General features: G+C 40.4%; 1 protein-coding gene across 1 annotated transcript; it reads left to right on the top strand.

Moving 5' to 3' along the window:
• The first annotated feature begins 810 nt into the window (after positions 1-810).
• On the top strand, positions 811-21,835 carry LOC142496474 (zona pellucida-like domain-containing protein 1). The gene is made up of 11 exons (XM_075603163.1): positions 811-840; positions 3,180-3,278; positions 5,508-5,734; positions 8,418-8,605; positions 10,876-10,948; positions 11,673-11,770; positions 12,110-12,196; positions 14,781-14,952; positions 19,933-20,059; positions 20,960-20,992; positions 21,618-21,835. Exons 2-11 carry the CDS (start codon positions 3,185-3,187, stop codon positions 21,797-21,799), a joined length of 1,281 nt encoding a protein of 426 aa, XP_075459278.1. The 5' UTR covers positions 811-840; positions 3,180-3,184; the 3' UTR covers positions 21,800-21,835.
• Positions 21,836-22,587: the final 752 nt, after the last annotated feature.

Below are 22,587 nucleotides of genomic sequence, written 5' to 3'. Positions count from 1 at the left end.
CTCGCACCATAGGTAAGGGAGAGAGGGTGTGCCTTTAGAAATGCCAGAACACTGTTCTGGTTAAAATAAGTGCAGGAACGGTGTTCTGGGTCATAGGATGATGGACCCCTAAGAGCCATACTGACTGCACCTATGGTAGTACCGCCACTGCTTTGTAGATCTCTCTGATATGTCTAATTACAATGTAAGTTTATCTGCCTTCAGTTATACTGCTTACAGTGCAAGCGACTGGCAGAGATTCCCATTATACAATAGTTGCCTTAATATCCACATGTCAAACAAAAGTTGCCAAATTTGTATCCACATGTCAAACAACTATATTGAATTTATCACCCTATATAAACAATATTTGCCTCCATTTAAAGTTAGAGTTACAAATTACATCGTTCAAAAACGAGGTCATAATAAAATTATTAACTTGAGGTTCACACAGAATAGACCACTTGGCTGTTCACAGCTTTGGCTAATATTTATTGTATCCTGATACAACATTGTAAAAAGGTACTGTACACCCACATCACCTTTGTGACACAAGTACTACATAACCCATTGATACCTCTGACTTATGTTACATTATTCTTTCATAAATGTGCATATGACAGAGCTTTTCTGGGCGAGAATAAGATCTCTTGTTAACAAGCATCATCTATTGTACTAGAAAAGAAAAGCAGAAGCTGAGTTGAAATATAAGCCGCCTTAAAGCCCTGTAGTTAGAATTTAATTCCCATTCCTGAAACCATTCTCCCCCATCTTCTCAGTATAAATGTCTTCATCAATCTTCAAATCCACAGACACAGCTCAAGTGTAACAGACTCGCGTCCACCAGGAGGTTTCATCACGGTACGTTAAGCATATTTTTACTTTTGTGTACCGCTTCATAGGGTGGTTGAAAGGGCAGTGAAACATAGGACCATAGTGGTCGTTTAGCTGTGAATAGATCTTGGTGACTGTTCTTTTAAAATATCCGATGAGTAAAGGCAATTGTAAATATTATTTTTAACTTAAAGTAATCCCCTGCTAGCCTGATACTGTTTTACAGATCTTTATTTAATGTCTCCCCCAGGCAAAGTGTCACCCTTCTTTCCATATCTTCTTTTTATAAAATAATTATGATTACATCTCTAGCCAGACAGCGAAATTGAAAGCCAATTATTGGGTGATAAGATAGAGGATTACACTGTAAATGTATTTATTTTTTCACAAGGCAAAAAGCAGTGGAGTTTTGTCTTAAGGACAATTGTATCTGTCTACAGAAGACAATTGCTTTGGTAAGTGTTTAATATATATATATATATATATATATATATATATATATATATATATATATATATATACAGTGGTTGACAAATCACCAAAAAATCTACTCGCCACACAAAAAAATCTACTCGCCACCTAGTACCAAACGTGTGCTGCTTGGGCCAATATTTACTAGCCCGGGGGTTAAATCCACTCGCCCGGGGCGAGCAAATGTATAGGTTTGTCAAACACTGTATATATATATATATATATTTATATTTATATTTAAAACCAGATACAGAACATAAAACACAGACAAAGCTCAGTTTTAGCACATCCAGTGAAACTCATACACGGTACAGTGCCTAAATATATATGTATAAATATCTATTAAGTAAAATGGTCTTTTAGTTTGACATTTTTGGCCAAAATTGTTGTAAGCCCCTGAGCCAACTTCACGGCAGACCACAATTCAGGGGTCCCTAACGCTAATATAAATTCTTAATAACCTGTGTAATATCAGGAAGAATGATTTATAGTAAATCTGTCAATATTAGTTGCAAAGTTCTAAGTCTGATTGAAGCCTTTATTAACCTGTACATTACCAGGAAAAGCACTCTGTATTAGAGTTGTCACAACCATCCTGCAAGCAAACAAGTTCCCCTGTGTGGAAGATGCTATGCAGTGAGCCCTTAACCATTTAAATGTGGGAGGGGGTGAGCTTAAATTAAGTAGGAGGTTGCCAACCTCCAATCAGCCAGGACTAGCTGAAACACAATTGTGAAATATACTGGACACCTAACAAGCTCCTATTGAACCCCCAAAATAACCACAACATATATATAAGCATATGAGTGTCACAGAGGAGTGCTACTGAGCATGGCAATATATATTTAAAACCAGAGACAGAACATAAAACACAGACAAAGCTCAGTTTTAGCACATCCAGTGAAACTCATACACGGTACGGTGCCTAAATATATATGTATAAATATCTAATAAGTAAAATGGTCTTTTAGTTTGACATTTTTGGCCAAAATAGTTGTAAGCCCCTGAGCCAACTTCACGGCAGACCACAATTCAGGGGTCCCTAACACTAATATAAATTCTTAATAACCTGTGTAATATCAGGAAGAATGATTTATAGTAAATCTGTCAATATTAGTATATATGTGTGTGTGTACAGGTATCAGTACCGTTTTAGCCGAGCTTCAATAATCAAAAAATAAATAGATGATACCGTTCTGTGGCTAACAAAATGCTTTTATTTGTGCGAGCTTTCGAGATACACTGATTTCTTCTTCCGGCGAGGTAACATCGCCATATATATACACACACTGTATGCTGGGTGATAATTGGGTGATAATGGTGAAAGGCAGGGTTGCAGACCTGTCTACGACATGCAAATGAGCACACCCTAATATTTCCATTTGCTATATGCTTTACTTTGGAGTGTTTTTGTCACTTTTTTACCCACCATAACTTAACTAATGTGTGGTGAAGCCTACCCAAAAGCTGCAAATTGCAAAGCCAGTATAACCAGCATCACACTGATGAGACCAAAGAGGTGGGTAGGTTTACTGGTTATGCATTTTAACCCAGGCTGTGCTTAAAAGCTGTGCAATACAGCAAGCATAAGCTTATATGGGTCCATGTCATATGGATTTGAAGCAAAAGGTGGCACTGCGTGGTCATTTGTATGTCATTTCCCAGAATCCCTTGCAGCAGTGGAAGCACTGTATGCTAGGTGATAATGGTGAAAGGCAGGGTTGCAGACCTGTCTAAGACATGCAAATGAGCATACAGTAATATTTCCATTGGCTATATATATATATATGTTCAGAATAGCATGGATGAGAGGATTACTGTTTTAAGTATGGCGGATGGTACTTTAAGTTGCAGCGTGTCTGACTATATTCTAGTACTCTGTATCTCTCTTTTAGGTATAATGGGTCCCATTGACTTCCTACTGCTTGGTTTATTTGCACAGCAATGTCTTGGCCAAACCTACAATTGCTCAAATGCCTACCAAAGATATCCAGGTATGTGTAGTAACGGTACAATAAAGAAAGAATGTTTTAACGTCAGGGGTGGAATTGATCACATTTCTCTGGATTCATGATGACCATTAAATATTAAATATTTGTTCACCCCTTTCCCTACTGGCCCCTCTGGCAGTGAAAGGGTTAAAAGCAGCAGTCCCTCCTTTAAGATGTGCCCCCTCACTTCTTTTTTATTACAAGGCTGGGTACCAGGTGGTCTCCGAAGCTGAAACGCACTATTTTCAGCTCAGGGGACCCCCTGGATTATGAGGTACCTTGCCACCAGAATTGTAGACCAGCAAATCCACAAAGCCACCAGAAAACCAAGAATTGATCTCCTTGAATACAGACAGAAAGAGACAAGTGACAGGGTACCTTTGGTGGTCACATATAACCCACACCTAGAAGCCCTACGCAAGATCGCCAGGGAACTACAACCCATTCTCCAGGAAGATACAAGACTGCAACATGTCTTCCCTAAAACACCCTTATTATCATACAGACAACCTCATAATCTCAAGAAAATGTATGCAGGACAAGACCATGCCAGGACGCAAGATGTAAACCTGCGCAATGCTCCACACAGCGAGCACAATACAAATACCACAGGACTCTGGAGTACAAAATCAGAGGAAGGTTCGCCTATTCCTCCAGCAATGTCGTGTACCTCATCATGTGCATGAAATGCCCAGGGGGCTGGTACTACATATGGGAGACGGGACAGGGGCTAAACAAGAGAATGAATCTGCATCACCACAGCATCACATGTGGAACAAGAGACAGTTCTGTCTGCGTACATTTCTCTGACACAGGCCATAAGATGAACGATCTGAAGGTGGCTATACTCAAAAGTAATCTTAGAACACCGAAAGAGAGACTGTTGCATGAATACAAATTTATGCAACTGTTCGGGACACTTAGCGGTGGCCTAAATCGAGACTGCAGCTTCATGAGTCACTACCCTGACACAAAAGAACTCTCTTCCCAGGAGTACTAAAAGCCATGTCTATACATATTGCGCTATATGAATGCACACACAGCTGTCTCTTACACATACATACTGTATGTACAATGTAATTCTATCCCTATATGCCAATAGGGGCCACATAGTATCTACATACATTAATAGTAATGCAACACCCTCTTACATTTCTACGCAAAGACTAAGATGCTGCAGAATCTGACCGGATGGTGGTAATTATATATCACAATATGCTTGATTTTATTGTACCTTTGTAAGTGCAATTCTTATCCCCCTTTTCCCCTCCCCCTAATTTAAAATGTACCCTTACTATGTAAGGGGGAAGAGAGAGCGCACGCCCATAGCGTAAAATAGTACATTTTAATGAGGGGGAGGGGAAAAGGGGGTTAAGAATTGCACTTACAAAGGTACAATAAAATCAAGCATATTGTGATATATAATCACCACCATCCGGTCAGATTCTGCAGCATCTTAGTCTTTATATATATACAGGGTAACCAGGGAAATCCAAGTAACAAAGAGACAGCACACCGCAATATAATGAAGTAAATAAAGTGTATTAACAACACAGGGCAGCCAACGTTTCGGTCCTCAGAGTGGGACCTTCCCCAGGGCAGTATATATCCAATACAATACTTAAGGAAAATTAAATATCTAGTAATAGTAATTCACGGTCTCCCCTGTGTGCTGCCATGTTCAGTGTTCTGCATCTCTCTGCTGTCCCATTGTCACATTCCCCTATGCTATTTTTATGGCTGTCTCTGTTAGAGAGGGTCCATTTGGTAACAGTGGGGGGCATAGGGGAATAAAAGGGTGAGATGTTAAAGTATCTTTTTTAATAAAGAATTTATGTAGTAGCAATGTATCAACATGTATCAGTGCTACTAGCTAATTTAGTAACCTTGTATCTTCCTGGGATCTACGGCTAATTATATAAAATTTGATACCTCAAACTTCTTTTACCATAACTAATATCACCAAAGTGGCAACATGGCAGCTACCTGTTCTATTTTATTAAAAACATGTTTATAACTTCAATGTGCATTTAGAAGAATATAACTTAATATGTGGGGGTGTAGCCTGCCCTTAAAGTTCTGAGCTCTATCATAAATTGGCTGTATACAGAATTCTGGACCAACCATCTTCTCTAGGTACATATTGTAAAGTTTCTTTACTACCTGAAATGTAAATGTAAACGCCGAAGCAATACATTATGTTACAAATAATTGCAATTCTTCATTCTCTAGAGAACAGCGATATCATTGTTAGCTGTGGTCCAACTGAAATTATATTGACCATCAATGCTTGCCCAGTTCAGTTTGCAATGTTTGACCCAACCCAGTTGGCACTTAATGGCAAACACAACCTGTCTTATTGCATGGGAAGACTGGATACCACCGTCAGTCCTCCAGTCATGAAATATATCTTTCCGGTCAACGGCACCACAGAGAATACGTGTGAAAATAGCATAGCAGTAAGTACTTACACTCATAATCTGTGCATCTTTGTTACATAAAATTAAGTTGAAAAAATCAATGTACAGTATCTATCGAATTCAAGCTTTGCTAAATTCTAACAGGGCTAGATATTTCATCTATTTTTAGCGTTATTTTTATATTGATCTAGAAGAAGGCAAACAACCCCCTCCCCTCTCTCCACCCCCTCCTTCCCCCCAGTGATAGAGTGTTGTAAAACATTTTTTTTCAGTTATTCCCTAACTTCAGAATTTACAATGTAATTTTGGTGGCCGGTGGACATGCAGATAAAGTGACTTTCCCATGGTCTCAATGCGATCTCACATTGGGATTCCAACAAGGTACATCCACTTCAAAGGCATGGTTCTTACCAATAAACCGCTCCTATAAACCGCCTAATAGTAATCAATCAGTATAATAATCCCTACTCCCTCTTTCAGAGTTTTAAATGCTGTCTATCTGTACAATATGACAGAGAAAACATACCACTTTATCCTATATCATGAACATTAAATATAGTGAGACTAGCAAAGAGGTCTAGGACATTTGGTCATGGCCGTTTTGCTGCGACCAAATGACCGCCAGTGCTTCCTGCCATTCACTCCTCCCCCTGCCAGGACCTGTCTCCGCCAGACCTTTTGCCGCTAAGTGCCTTACCCTAAAACCCCAAACAATAAGCATTTACCCTATAACCTCGTACAATAAGCATTTACCCTACAACCCCATACAATAAGCATTTACCCTATAACCCTGTACAATAAGCATTTACCCTAAAACCCAGTACAATAAGCATTTACCCTAAAACCCTCTACCCTAAGTCTTTACCATAAAACCCTCCACCCTAAGCCTTTACCCTAAATCCCTACCCTAAGCCCTTACCCTAAAACCCTCTACCATAAGCCCTTACCCTAAAACACCCTTCCCTAAGCCCTTACCCTAAATCCCCCTACCCTAAGCCTTTAACCAAAACACACCTACCCTAAACCTTTACCCTAAAAAACTCTACCGTAACCGCTAAAACCCTTAAAATTAATTCCCTACCCTAACCAGCAATAACATTTACCTTAGACACGTCCGGCAGTGGGGGTTCCATCAGCTGCGGTGGAGGGTCCGTCTGCGACCAAACCCCAGCGGACCTTTGGTCGCAGCTAAATTTCCCATTCCGCCAGCAAAGAGCCATATACTGTAATTGTAACATGTTATGTAATATTGTAAATAGATTCATTTCATCCATTAATGATTCCTCTCGACGTTGGACAAACATTACAGGGGTACGATCATTGGACTCAAATGTTGATGGAAGAAATTATTCTACAGTACATTATACTATTTACTGAAGAACCTGCTAAACTTCAATGGACTCATTGCTCAGATTTAGTGCACCTGAGACCTATAAGCATTCAGTGACACAAACAAAAAGGAAACTATTACATGCAAAAATATATTAATCTCTAATCTCATTCTGTTGCTCTCCAAATCGCTGTTAATGCAAGTAGGAACAAAGTATTTTGATGCATTGAGATTACACAGTTGACATAAAAATGTTTACGTTTAAGGAAAAAAGCATCTGAATTTTATATACGGTATATACATAACCAACTAGGTTCTGAGTGAAGAACCTTGGTACTGAGAGGCTCTGCATATCAATCTGTGTAACAGAAACAATGGAGGCCTTTTACACCAGGGTTTTGCTATGCAGAATTACACACAGAGTGTCCCAGGCACGAGGTGCTGGGCTCAGAACATGGTGTGGTTACAATGTGCACTGGGTGATGAGATGCTTGGTGAAGATAAATATTTTAACAAATCAATTAGGCAATTATGGAATTTGTCAGTAGAACAGTCCCTTAAACAATCTGCGGTTATGACCTACATAATGGCCATTAGGTCATTCTATCTCTTAGGCAAAAGGAACAACCTCGTGCTAAGAATCTTGTGCGGACACCACAAACACCAACATTTAGATTGTAAGCTTTTCCGGTTAGGGTCTTTCTTGGCTTGTAAATTTGGTAGTGCTATGAAAGAAAAATGTTCTGATATTACACAGCATTTATATTCTCTTAACAGCAGAACGCATATTGTACATAAACCCTCCAAATCCTATCCCCCCAGAGAATGCTGTTAACCCATTTGTTGTCATAAGCAGTTGGGATGCTAACCTTTCGAGGATCTGTCATAGGGATATTTTTGGGGTCCCTCACCCAGCAGTGATGTCAACCATTACTTCCATGAGTCCCATTATGTTACACAATCCCACAATTTAACAATGTTAAAATAAAAAGTTGTTTGTTTAGAACTGATGGGTACAAGTTATACTTCTTTACCTACATTATTGACAACAAATAATTGGTTTCCTATGGCTCTCCTGGTCCACTAACCCAAATTAGTGAGGTTCTGGGTAAAATACAAATTACATTTTAATCTTGTTGACCTCTTTATTCTGTTGTCCTTCAGTATGAAATAAAATATCTAGGGCCATATTTACTAAACAAGGCTATCCCATTAGATACCTTCCTGCTCCAGAAGGCACCTTAGAGCTCATTCACTTGAATGGTTGATGTGTTTTACATTGCTGGAAAGCGACCTGTAGCACAGCACTGCTTACTAAATATGGAACTAATTGTCAATGTCCATGTGTGTGATGTTATGAACTCCTCCAAATGCTTCCCCCTACTATTTCAGATAGAGAGTAGTCAGGGCAGTGGAGTCTTCCAGGATTATTCAAATGTTCAAACGGTGGTCATCTCAGGTTTTGTAGACACTCCAGTGTCATCAGAGACAGGAATGGTGAGCTACAGTACAAACCTGAACTACAACTTCTCCTGCCACTACCCATTGCAATACCTGCTCAACAACACTCAGCTGTTGACGTGAGTATGATTCTATTGCACTGACATTGAAGTATGTTATTATACATGATGTTTCCCGTTGCTGTTCTTCTTACATTCATTGAAGAGGTTTTGGAGATCATGGGTTGGAAAATCCATGAAGAACTATCAAGTTCCATTGAGTCCCTACCAGAACTCTGATCCACAATTGTGAACAACATTTCAACAATTGGGCTATATATTGCACAGATGTGTTACGGGAATGGTTATTTAAATGCAATAGCAATCAATTCACTCACATGCACATTTTAATTGGGTGTTTAATTGTGTTACACTTGGCCTCCTAATAAATCATAAGATAATCATATTACTGCAGCTAGAAGTGTGTCTGTTTCTCTTCTTAAAGAAAATGGAAGAACAAGATACAGTAAATATCTGCAAAATTCTCTTATAATTCCAACTAACTTCACATAATCCATGTAATATTGATCCAGTACTGGTTTTGTAAACCCATTTGGTGCTCTATTATCTTCTTTAGTATAATAGAGTAATGTCTAAAGAATGACTGATCCTCATCATTGTTTCACTGATATATACAAATATTTAACTAACCATTGTTGAATTTGACAACACTTTTCCAATAAAAGGCCCATATTACGACCATGCAGATGTACAGTGCTGTAGCAGTCGTCGGTGTTATCTCTGATGTGACTTTGGGAATTGTTGTAATACTGTATACAGCATTTCCATTGAATCCTATTGCAGCAAATACTTGAACAAAATGTTACATCTCTATAACTACAGATGTGTGCAATGTTCACTGTAGTTTGTAAACCATGTTAAAATGACTTAGTTTCACTCACAAATATCTGAGAATGTTGCCAAATCTTGCCATGCAATGAAAGTCAAGGTGCATTGCACACAACATTGAACTACAAATGAAGCAGGTCACATAATTGTTTATATTATATATTATAATACTTCCTATTTCACGTAACTTCAGTGTCTATCAAAATTCCACCTAATCCTACTGTAGCACACATACAAATTCTAGAACTGGTTTTCATGAGATTATTGGCCCTTTTTGTTCAGGCAAAATATTTTGCGAGAATACTCAATTAAGAAAAACCCAGCAATATTTTCTTTTTGCAAGTGCACGTACAGTAGGACTGTTTTCCAGATCTCTGTGTGTTACCATCAAAGTAAACTATAGTAAGAGAATGCATAAATCATACATTTCAACGCAGAAAGCCACATTCTAACAATGGCATTTATGTGGCGTCCTTCAATTTAAATGTTGTCATTTGGGGAATTTGACAGCATGCCAGAAAAATCAAAACCACTTAGAAACAAAGGAAGAAATGACTGACCAGTGTATGTGTTACTATCTCAACTTAAAGCACAGCAACGTGTGTGGGTGTTTGTATGTGTGTGTGTGTGTGTGTGTGTGTGTGTGTGTGTGTGTATATATATATATATATATATATATATACTGGAGTGAAACGTGACACTACAAATTATGGGCACCTCCTGGTTTCCGAGATATTAAATATTAAAATTCCCTCACAAGAATTCTTGTCCAGTGGACAAGTAGACCAATAGAATGCCAAGATTTCCTTGTTAGATGGTATTGCAGGTTCCGACTGGGTGTCCCTGCAGCCATCTTTGTGTTTCTTTGCAAGTACCTTCAAAAGTAAAAAGTTGAATACCTTGGCAATCAGTAGTGCGGGTGGTGGAGGGGGGTGGGGGAGGGCACAGACATTTGAGTGTCAAGCTTCAGCTACAGAGAAATTGATTCAGGTCAAAAGGTAGAAATAGATGTAGCAGCCGTTATTGCTCCTGTTGGCGCATTGCAGCAGGAAAGACACAGCGGTAGCAGCTGGCATTCTAAATGCATTAGCTTTGTGTGAAAAAGGGGCGGGGCTAATGCGGCCTTGAAGCCGTTGGTCGACGCCAGCAAGTGCAATGATGTCAGCTACATGTGTACTTGATTTTTGGTGGGGATTGCTGTTACAATGTTGGGGTGGGATTTCTGCGTCAATAGCTACAAAATAAAATAATAGTATTCCTTGTTAATTTAAAAAGTTATCTGAGATGAGAAATGTTTGGGTATTTGTATTTATTTATTCTGAACATTATCACCATATAATATCCCAACCCCCTATATGTATTCCATCTGTGTTGATAGGTGGAGGTAGTAGCTATTTAGAGTTTTTGAACATTGTAGCCCACGGCAAACATTCCGAAGTGACAGTCTGGGGAAATTGTAGAATGACAATATTCTGATGTGCGCTTTCTCTCTCCTACTGTAGGTCTTCAGCAAATGTGGCCATAAATATGAACAACGGTAGCTTCATCAGTACCCTGAGTATGAATGTATTCATTGTACGTGTCTAATTTTTTCTACCAAGTACAAACGTAGAATAGCAACTTACTTCTACTATATTGCACAGCTGAACCATAAACGTGTTGTAGCAATCGAATTAGCAAAGAAACATTCGGATACAGATACATACTATATGTTGCCATGATAAATTAAATTGCTTTATATTTTGATGTAAAGCTTGGTTCTATATATTGAGTTTGTGGCACTTATTGTATTATTATTATTATTATTATTATTCCCTGTACTGTATTGTCTCTTAGTGAAGCACTCAGTACACTGTGGGAACTATATAAATAAAGATAAACATACACACATATACAGTAGCAGTCTCTCCATAACAGGTTCACGTTTCCATATACTGTAGTTATCACCAATTTACCAGGGATCACTAGCAATGCTTGCATAGCACACAGAAACTCTCTCAATATACAGTACAATAACATTCCCAGTTGGGCAATGGATCTTGGTCAATGGTTGATGTATTTGTTTTGTTTTCTAATTGACAGGCAGTGAATCAATGAAAGAGATCAGTGTGTAACGTTTAACCAAAGAAAGGACAATAATTATTGTTCCCAAAGGGAATCAGACACAATGGGCTATGTTTGTGAATTGAGTAAATCTGGGTAGCAAGGTGTTACATTTTCTTTCAACAAATGGCATATTAAAGCTTCCACAATGCATAGAAATGACTGTCTTTCATACATTGGTTATTTGTTGTTAAAGGACAATACCTTCTCCACTGCCCTCCAATTTAATGGCAGTGCCCTTCCGCTGAAGAAGAAAGTTTATGTCCAAGTTAGTGCCACCAACCTAACTGCCAAGTAAGTGTTTCCAACTTTGTGTTTGCGATCGGTGGCCTCACACCTATCTTATTCAAATGCTCCCATCACGCTACAGGCATAATACGTATCATCAATATTTGTTTTTCTTATTTCTAACATATTTTATGCCTATATTTACTAAGCAGTATTCTGCCAAAAGACACCTTCCGGTTCTAAAAGACACTTTACAGCCCATTGAAATGGGGAATTTATTAAGATATAACCATATCAAAGAGTATTTTTTTATCTACTGTATTTGTGATTTTCTCACTGTATTAAACAATCAGAAATAACATTTTCCCCGCTGTACAAACTGAATTCTTCATTTTCTTTCCGTAGCTTCAATGTGCTCCTGGACCAGTGCTTTGCTACGCCATCACCGCTGATAACAACTGTACCCAGCGAGAAATACAGCCTTTTAACGGGGTACGATGGATTAAACAAGCGTTGCAGTGTATTAGTGAAATTGGAGCATGGAAAGTTCCTCTGCAGAAATCCCAGTTACAATCCATGCACTTAAAGCGCAGCATATAAATTCAAGTAGGATTTTAGTAATTGAACCAACAAGCTAAAAACTAACGTATTCTCCATGCCTTTTAGCAAAAGGAGGTTGATTGATATAAATTGGCGGTAACCTCAATATTTATTGCAGGTCCCTTTCCATTTCAAATCAATATCTAGGAAATAGGGCAATTAAATAGGAATGAAAGCATGAGACATGCAAAACACGCTCAGTCTGTCTCTCTGTTATACTAGTATAGGGGTGGCCAACGCCACTCCTCAAGGGTTATTAACAGGTCAGGTATTAAGGATATTCCTGCTTCAGCACAGTTGGCTCAATCAGTGGTCAGTCATTCTGATTGAGCCCCCTGTGGTAAAGCTGGGATATCCTGAAACCCTGACCTGTTGGTGGCCCTTGAGGATTGGAGTTGGCCACCCCTACATTAGAGTGACTCAAGATTGGTAAAATTACTGTCTAATCTAATGACTCTCTATAAAAATCATGAGTGCGCAAATAGCTTATACACCTTTCTTGCCAAATGCAATCCATTGTACTTTATAATATAATATTGCATGTGCGTTCATAGAGCGCAGCATCAGCCATATAAAATTACGTTTAATAAGACAGCTATGAGAAGCCCAAAAATGTCAAGCTGCGATTCACTTTCTATTAACACCTATTAAATCTAAATGAATTCCTTGGTATTCAAAGTATCATCAGCTAATTCTGTAAAATGTTGAGTGTTATTTTTATAGCAATTTTTTTTAATACTGTAAGTATATCAAACAAAGGATGCAAATAATGACCCTATTTATTCTAGATCCACTAAGCACAGCTATGGTTAATACTGGGAAGTATGTTTAACTACTGCTTAAGATTATCATTATTGACAGATTTGCACAGTTTCAGTGAATAGATTGGTCCTGGAAAAAAATTAGATTTGTTGTGAGGGATTCACAAAATTATCAAACAATCGTCAAAGGCGCTTATCCCAAAGTCAGAAAAATACAAAAGCTACCGCTTAAAATTATTATATTTGCATGTTACCCAGAGAACCACATACACACCAGATACATAAACCACTACTCTATAATTTTAGGACCTCCCTACAATGAATACCAAAGTATTACAAATATCAATAACATACCTAAATAGGCAAAGATTGCTGGGTAAAAATGGAGCCTAAGGGGTTTATTCTTCATGTGCGAAGTGACCGATCAAACCGTTTTCGTCCGGAAGCCCACATTGAAGTGGATATAGAATAAGCCCGTAAGGCTTGTTCATGTACTGTAGTTAACTTGCTTTGCATGAAGATATGCTAACAGTGGCAGATTTACAATTTTGCCGCCCATATGCACTTAACTTTTTTGCCGCCTGGGCCGCCACCTCATGCAGCGTCTCAACGTCATGTGATGACGTGTTTCCATGGCAACGCGTCACCATGTGTCATTTGACACCACAACGCTGCAGAAGGAGGAGACGGTAACAGAACTTTACAGAGGCCCCACGCTGTCCCCCAGAATCTGTTTAATTGTTGTGGGGAAGCGAGTGGTGCCTCTGTAAAAGCAGCACAGGCCATCCGGCAACCCTGGCTCAAAATAGGGGGATAAAACGGGAAATTTGCTGCACCCAAATGTTGCCGCTCTAGGCCTGGGCCTATTGAGAAATCCACCACACCTCCTAACTACAGGTATTGAAGTAAATACTCCCATTACCATTAGTCCCCGAGAGATTTTTCTGCATGCAAATACTGCAGGATATTGAGTTAACTCAATGAAAATAACACGTCACGCTTTTGGTTAGTGGTATTTTTAACAGATTTATTGCTGATTAGTGAATGTTCTTTGTGTTGTGTTTCAGGAAGTAACAAAATACCAACAGTACACTCACACATAACTGAAAACCCCCACAAAATCTTACTTCTGTCCCAGCTAAGCTCAGTCTAAAGCTTGCCGGGAGCTGGCCGGGATCGTAGCGGGCTAGCCGCGGGTCCGCTCTCCGTTTAAAAATGGAGTTTCCCGCGCCGCGGCCGCTTCAATAGATAAGCGCTAATGGCGCTTACTATTGAAAGCGACCGAGGCGCGGGAAAACCGCCCGGTTTCGGCCGGTGACAGCCCACGTGCCGCCCGAGCTATTTTAAAACTGCGGTGGCGGCCGCATTAGAGTCAGCTCGGCCGCCACTGTACCTAAAACAGCTTACGAAAAGTAGATAATAAAATCCAAAAATCAAAATAATAGGATGGTGCTCAAAAAGAAGATAATATAATCCAAAAATCAATATAAGAAAAAAGAAGATAATAACATCCAAGGAAAACAACAAACATCCCCCTCTTGAGAATGAGGTAGAAATCTTCAAAAATGTATCACACAGACATAGGTCAATGCATCAAAAAACTATTTATTCAGGATACAAAATTAAAAAAAGAACTATGTAGTGTATATACTGTACACATCACACTGGGAACTGTGTTTCAGGAAATGTAACAAGTTCTGTCTGCCTCTATTTAGGTGCAATACTCAGAATAAGACTACGCTACTTATAAATGGTGCTGGAAAATCAGCTCAGTTCAGCTTTGAGACCTTCCGATTTCTGCAACACAGCAATCAGCAGACATCCACCATCTACCTTCACTGCATCACACGGCTGTGTCAGCCTGACCAATGCGCTCAGTTTCTGCAGGTGGGTCAGAAAACCAACGGTGTAAAGGAAGGCTACCCCAGAGATGTCAACCTCCATGGGTTGAATAAAATAAAAATAGCATTTTAATGGAAAAGTACAGATTTAGTCAGTGAGATCATATTGTTTTCTATGAATGCTAAAAATTAGCGCGACTGACTTCTAATCAGTGAGTCTAAAAGAAAATCAAGTTGTCATGTTCGCTACCCTCTAAAATTTAAGCTCTTTTTTTGTTCTTTTCTAAACCATTGTTCATTACTTATTTGAACTTTAACTTTTATTAATGTAGAAATGTAAGTGCATTGAATTTATACATGTTTTCAAAAAAGTAGAAGACAGATGCCATGTTGCCTCTTTGTTGATGTCATTTAGGGTACAGGAAGTTCTAGGTACAGTAGACATCAGTGCAATTTACACAACTTTCAACTCCCCTAGATGATAGGAAGTTACAATGCAACTAATTTATCTAGAAAAGTAGATGTCTCTATTGATCAAAATGTCAGTCCCTGCCCAAGCCATACATTACCTCACAGGAGGTGACAGTTGGACAGCGGAAAGATGCAGTACACTGAACATGGCAGTACACAGAGGTTAGCCATGATTTAACATAGTTATTTAAATTGTATATGTAGCCATGTATCCTCTTGGCTACTAATCTGCCCTACCTAACACACAAGCCCTGGTACCTGCGCAGGCCGTGTTAGGGTTAAATCTATGCCCTTGCTGCTGCAGCAGTAAACAACTCCCCTGAGTGACAGGTGGGGTGGGCCTAAGGCCTGTGTGCTGCCCTATCAGGTGCTCAGACCTAGGACCCTCCCCCTGGGTACAAAAGGCGCTGCAGTGCTATATTTACTGGTTATTGAAAGTGTGGAGATAGGGATCTGGTTCACCTTCCTTCCCCATCCTCAGAAGGGAGGGATACTACCCCTTACTCCACCACGGAGTAAGGGGGCAAAGGATAGACCTTTTGGTGCCTCAAGCCCTGGGGTTTGATTCCAGGGACCAGAGAGAGATAAAAGAGTGTACATGTTGGTATCCTGTATGAAGAATAGAGAACCATCGTTTGTTTTACACTCCTGCCTGAGACTACAGTTTATCAGGGGGAGTGCAAGAGGGTTTTCCTGCAGGAACTGAACCCCGCTCTGCTGGGTCCTGCTGGCACTGGAGGCACTGCACCCATGAAGAACTGGGAAGATCCCTAAAGCCTGTTCGGTTAATCGCCAAATAACACCGGCGGACACTCAGTATTCTGAAAGCCTAGAAGGTGAGCATCACAACAATACCAGGAAACAGTGAAATCTCCCAGAGGGTGGGGGAACACCTTCTTACATTTTGAGGCGCTGCTGAGATCTCCTATCAGGACAGGCATTTACAGTAAGAGAAAGTAGGTACGCTCCTGTTATGTACGAGGAGAGGGGGTCAGAGCAGGTGTAGTGTCCCAGGGGACTCTTGCCCAGAAAGGTACCAACTTCCCACCAGTGAAACTACAACCTGTGCTGCTCCCTTGTCTGTGCTAGTTCATGCCATCCAAAGAACTGATGTGTAGGGCACCTGGAAGGGGTGTTTTGGGATCCTGGGGACCCAGAAACCTCAGGAAGGTGACTGTAGCATCATGGTCCAAAAGGATGGTGTTCTCAGTATGTGTGGGTAGTGTCCGAGGAGGGGCTCTTGAAAGTCAGGAGGCAAGAACCCCCATTTGAGGAGCTACAACAACACTAATAGCGGTCCCCAGCACAGGAAGCCGATGTGTGCTATATTTGAAATGTCCACGTGTGTAGCATTCTAGGGGACTCTTGCTCAGTAAGGACCACCTTCCCCGCCAGAGGAGCTGCAGCGCATGAAAGGAACGGTTCCCGCCAAAATCCGGAGGACAGCGTGGAGAAGTTTGCAAGATGCAAGCTTATTTTGTAAAAATTGTGCTTGGTTTGACGTGAAAACAAAGCTCCGCCCACAATAAGGGCTGGGTTCGGCAAGAAAGCAAAGCTGCGCCCATGTTCTGAGAGTGGCTTGGTGCGAAAGCTGAAGCCGCGCCAACAGTTGTGCCTGTACTCCTGGATCCACCAGGGGGAGGAGGCAAGTGATGTTGTGTCATCAATAGGGTCATAGCCAGATGTAAGCTACCGCACCCTCAGTAGTGCATGGTGAGGCAAGGAGTAGGAGAAAATCACCACTGTTCCCACGCAACATCCCTACCATCTACCATGGCCGAGTACACTGTAGCTCACTGTATCTCACCGTATCTCACTATCTGATACCAGGAGACTCTGTTACCAGGAGACGTGATGTACACGTGAAGGGGGAGAGTTTTCTACAATATATTTGCCCTAGCTGCAATTTCCCAGGTGGAGACTGAGCCTAAAATCTAAATGCCAGCAATGTGGGACTCCCCACCTTAAGCCCAAGGTGTTACTATCTCCCCTGCCCTTGCCATATGGAAGATGTGGCCTATCTGCAAAAATGTGTGGACTGGACCGCAGCATCGGGAGCGGTGGCTCCAAGGGCCCCGTGTATTCCTATTCCAAACCCTAATAAAGAAGTACCTCGAGGTGACCGCCCAGGAGGAGGGTGAGTTATTTCCGCAGGTGGTCCAGGAGCGGGATCGCTGCCTGCAAGCTGCCACCAGCGATAGCGAGGTGTCCCAGTGCTCTTCCCCAGAGGGCGTGTCCAACGCTACGTTGGAAGAAAGTGAAGGGGGGGGGGGACTCCATCATGATGCTCCGGCCAGAATGTCACCCAAGTGCTGCTGCCATGGAGATGGCAAGCGGGAGCTGAATCCCGTATCGGTGATGTCATCGAAGGTGACGTGCACCCTGAGCGGAGGAGTGCCAAGTTTTTCTCCAGAGAAAGGTCAAAGATCGGGAACACCCTCTAGGGCGGCTTTCGAGTCTGATGTGTAAAACAAATGTTGAGAAGGTATTGCCGTGGTGGGACCCCACGTTTCAAGGGTATGTCCATCATATGAACTGGACATGGTTCTTGCTGTTTAGCGGTGACATTGTACTGTCGGTCCCCATGAGCATGACTACCCCTGTGTTCCTGAGCCCATAATGAGGGAAATAGAGGCCAACAGAGAGGAGTGGTTGAGGGACAGGGTCCTAGAATACCTAGTCTCCAGGTGTAGTATCTCTAGGTGCTACAATGATGAAAAAAGTATGTTATCTCATGCGAGTATGGAGGGTAGGGTGAAACATCTATATGGACCGGGAGGAATATATCCCTGAGCGGGGTCCAAAGAGGGAGTATTCCATTAATGTTCCCAATGGAGAGGGCAGGTTACATAAGAAACCTGATCCGAAACATTATTATTAAAGGGGGTATGGGTTCTTCATGTTATGGGAGGGATTCAGACATACAGTACCTCGTCGATTCAACTGTTATGTCATCAAATGTTATGTCATGAACTGTTATGCATTGTTACATGTTTTCCAATTTAGGGATGGTCTGTAAATTAGATTCTCAGCGGGGTCCATGAGATTCCACCAGGGGGAGTGCGTAGCCAGGGATCCTCTTGGCTACTAATCTTCCCTACCTAACACACAAGCCCTGGTACCAGTGCAGGCAGTGTTAATCTATGCCCTTGCTGCTGCAGCAGTAAACAGCTCCCTTGAGTGACGGGGGGTGGGCCTAAGGCCTGTGTGCCGCCTTACCAGGTGCTCAGACCTAGGACCCCCCCCCCTGGGTACAAAAGGGACTACAGAGCTAAATTTACTGCTTGTTTGAAGTGTGGATCCAGGGCTCTGGTCCACCTTCCTTCCCGTCCCTCAGGGGAGTGGGATACTACCCCTTACTCCACCAGGGACTAAGGGAGAAAAGGATAGACCTTTGGAGCCTCAAGCCCTGGGGGTTGATTCCAGAGACCAGAGAGAGAGAGAGAAAATAGTGTACATGTTGGTATGCTGTATGAAGAACCATCATTTGTTTTATACTCGTGCCTGAGACTTTATCAGGGGGAGTGCAAGAGGGTTTTCCTGCAGGAACTGCACCCCGCTCTGCTGGGGCCTGCTGGAAATTGAGGCATTGCACCCATGAAGAACTGGGAAGATCCCTAAAGCCTTTCCTGTTCGAACCAACTAACACCGGCGGACACCTGTAAGCCTAGCAGGTGACCAGCACAACAACACCAGGTAACAGTGAAATCTCCTAGAGTGTGGAGGAACACCTATTACATATATATATATATATATATATATATATATATATATATATATAACTTGTAAAGAACGATTATATATATATATATATATATATATATATATATATATATATATATATCGTTCTTTAAATGTTAAACACATAGCTATTATCTTTCACAAAAACATTCCAATTACAGTTGTTATTAATTGGGATACTGTGTATAAGTATATACTGTATATAGTAACATAAGACATAAGTATAGTACACAGTGAGGGGTCTCACTGGAAAAGTGAAGGTCCTGATAAAGTCAATGATCTCAACTATATTTTTGTATATTCCACCAGATTCAGATGTGTAAATCTCTTCAAACGCGAGTTGCAGAATTGTTTACATCTTTATGTTAAAATTGTGTAAAATGTTGCCACTTTTCACTTGAATTTAGAGAAAGGGGCAATCCCCCCCACCCCGCCCCCCTCCTAGCAAACGTTGCCTAATTTGCGAACTTCAGTAAAAAGTTTGCACATCTCCACTCTGGAGGCCATGTCCTGGCAGCACAATGATAATCAGGGCAGCGTCCAAAGGATGGCGGTTACTGGGGCTATTGTAAACTAGAAAATGAAAACTTCCTCCTACCCTCTCTGGGTTCGTATCAGAGTTCCGCACCACACTTAACAACCTGCCCCCCCCCCCACCCATCAACGAATCTGCACACAACCCCGTCCTTCAACACCTGGCCCCCAATTTCCCCTCCACTCAAAGCCTGTGGCATGATCTTAAAAAGGACTTCTAGGTATATTTGCCATGCCATGAAATACATTCAGCATTTTATTCCACTGTTTCAACAAACAGGGCTGCGGCAATCGTACAAGCACATCAAGAAGGAAGAGAGCGGCAGATACTAACAGCTTGTCCTCAGCTCAAGGAACCACAGACTCCGTTACTGTGTCATCTGGACCTATATACACCACTGATGGAGGTAAAACTTTGGGATCACTCTCAGTGTGTGGAGGATCACTTCTGTAAAGTGGAATAATAACAATGTTAAGGTGTTATATAGTGTGTTTATCTAAAATAATACATATAATACATACACTTAAGACCTTAATCTGAATAGAACCCCCTCCCAAAATAGACACACATTAAAACACCCATTAATATACACTCGCAAAGTCCCTCAAATGTGTTTTAAAAAAACACAAATGGGTACAAATTACATGCTAAATCTAATAATATATTAATAGCCAAATTTGGTATTAGTCTGTTAGTCATTCTTGCTGCAGATGAGAATAAAAACATTCCTAGTTTTCCTCAGTTTTCCTTAGCAAACTGTCGTTTTTGTTTCTCAAACCTACAGGTATAACTCGATTTTTTTCTCAAAGTTATCATATAAATTCTAAGTTGGCCTCTAAAGTTTAAAGATGTAAATGTATATGATAAACGATGACGTTTAAAACTCTTGGAATTAGGAAGGGACATCAAGATTATTGCCCGAGTCTAATCCTTTACAAAAAGATCACCGATTTCCCAACCCATATTTCTAAGAATAGGAAAGTCAGGTTTGAAATGAAGCATTGGAGTGACGTACAGTACAGGTATAAAGGATTGAGCTACAGTATACCAAGCAAGCATAATGGCCCATATTTACTAACCAGTGCTATTCCATAAGACACCTCCCAGTGGTAGAAGACACCTTATGCCCCATTCCATTGAATGGTGTCCTCTAAAGTTGGAAGGTGCCTGATGCTATAGCACATTTTAGTAAATATGGGCCAATAGACCATCCTCATGCATTACTATGTCATGAATGTTAAAAAGACTTATTTGACTAATGTAATTCACTCTGTGTTATTTTTCTTATTGATGCTCTTTTTTGTAGCAGGAACATTACAGGCGTCCAGTCAGTCCAGCAGTAAGTACAGTATGATTCCTCTGTTGATATTACAGACCTGTCACCTCTCACTAATTCTCTGAGAGTGTCACTGATTTGGCACAAAAATCTACAATAATCATTGGAATCAGGTGAGGGGTCACCAGAAATCATGGTGGAACCCAGCTTCTGCTAACTAAAAAATTGAATAAATTAGGTGTTACTGCTTTTCTGAGTCTCAATAACTTTAAAGTGGGTTATTCCTGAAAGTGTCATAGTTCCAATCTAGTAGAAATTCAAGATAAAACCCAAGAAAGGCTCTTTCCCATGTTCGTTTTTCTTGTCTGTAGTGTTTTTTTTTTTTTTTTTTTATAAAATGGTCAAACTTTTCCCAAAAATGTGTTTTATACTGTCTTTTAATAAAAATCTAAAACCAAATGCAATTGAGTTTTGGAAAAACAAAATTAAAACATCAGTTAAAGCGCCCCCCCTCCCCCTTAATTATGAAGCTTCCATGAACCTCATAGTGGCCCTGGGTGTGCCAGCCCTCATATTTAGGAAACGTTGTAAGGGTACCCTAATTGTTACACCATCATGGTCCCCATAGACGTTAATTATATCTGCCATATGTAAATGTGAAGTGAATAATATCACTCTCTTCTCCCAGATGGGGCCGATGTAAATCAGCTACAAGGCACCCTGACTGGACTCATCGTTGGACTCATTATTGCTGCTATGTTGGGAGCTGGTCTGTTGTTTGGCAGTGTGATCCTGTATAAAATGTACCGTCTCAAAGCCTCCCAGACTGAGAAGAATGGTGTGGACAACTTTGCATTTAATGGGAAATAAGCATTTACAGTAATTATAGTAAGACACACACACACACACACACACACAAACACACACACATACACCACCACACACACACACACACACACACACACACACACACACACACACACACACACACACACACACACACACACACACACACACACACACACACACACACACACACACACACACACACACACACACACATATAGTTTGTAAAATCAGTCTACTTTAATCAATTACAAAAAGACAATTGTTTCGGAATAATGTTAATGTTGATTGTGACTTATTGATTAAAGGATTAAGTGAAGACAATGATTCTTAATTCAGATTTATTTTGTTATTAATTGCCTAATAAATAGAATTGCTATTAAATCTGTTTTGGATGAGCCTGTTGTTTCATGACACATACAGTATCTTAAAGGTGAGTTCAACATGATGCCCTTTAAAGCAGATAAAAAGAAAATAAATAAAAAGGCGCTAAAATCTGTTAAAATCTGTTAGTGATATACATTTTTTAATAAATTATAGGTTTGTGGTAAATCACAAATTAGTATAAAAAATTGAAACATCAAACTCTTTACCTGACATCTAGTGTACATAAAACAATTATTAGTGTTATTATACTATACAGTATGTGTTCCTAAAACATGCACAATGAAAATGCTGCTCAGAATAAAGACATCCTGCAAAATCACGAAACAATAAAGTTTCATTGAGTTCACCACAGATGGAGAGGTGAACTTGCAAAAAGGAAGAACACACAGAAAAAGTATGGTACAGTGACGTATATTCAATCACTT

The sequence above is a fragment of the Ascaphus truei genome, chromosome 6 (genome assembly GCF_040206685.1).
Source record: "Ascaphus truei isolate aAscTru1 chromosome 6, aAscTru1.hap1, whole genome shotgun sequence".
NCBI lineage: Eukaryota > Metazoa > Chordata > Amphibia > Anura > Ascaphidae > Ascaphus > Ascaphus truei.
The sequence above is the reverse complement of the archived record's forward strand: the minus strand, read 5'-3'. Positions and strand labels throughout refer to the sequence as shown.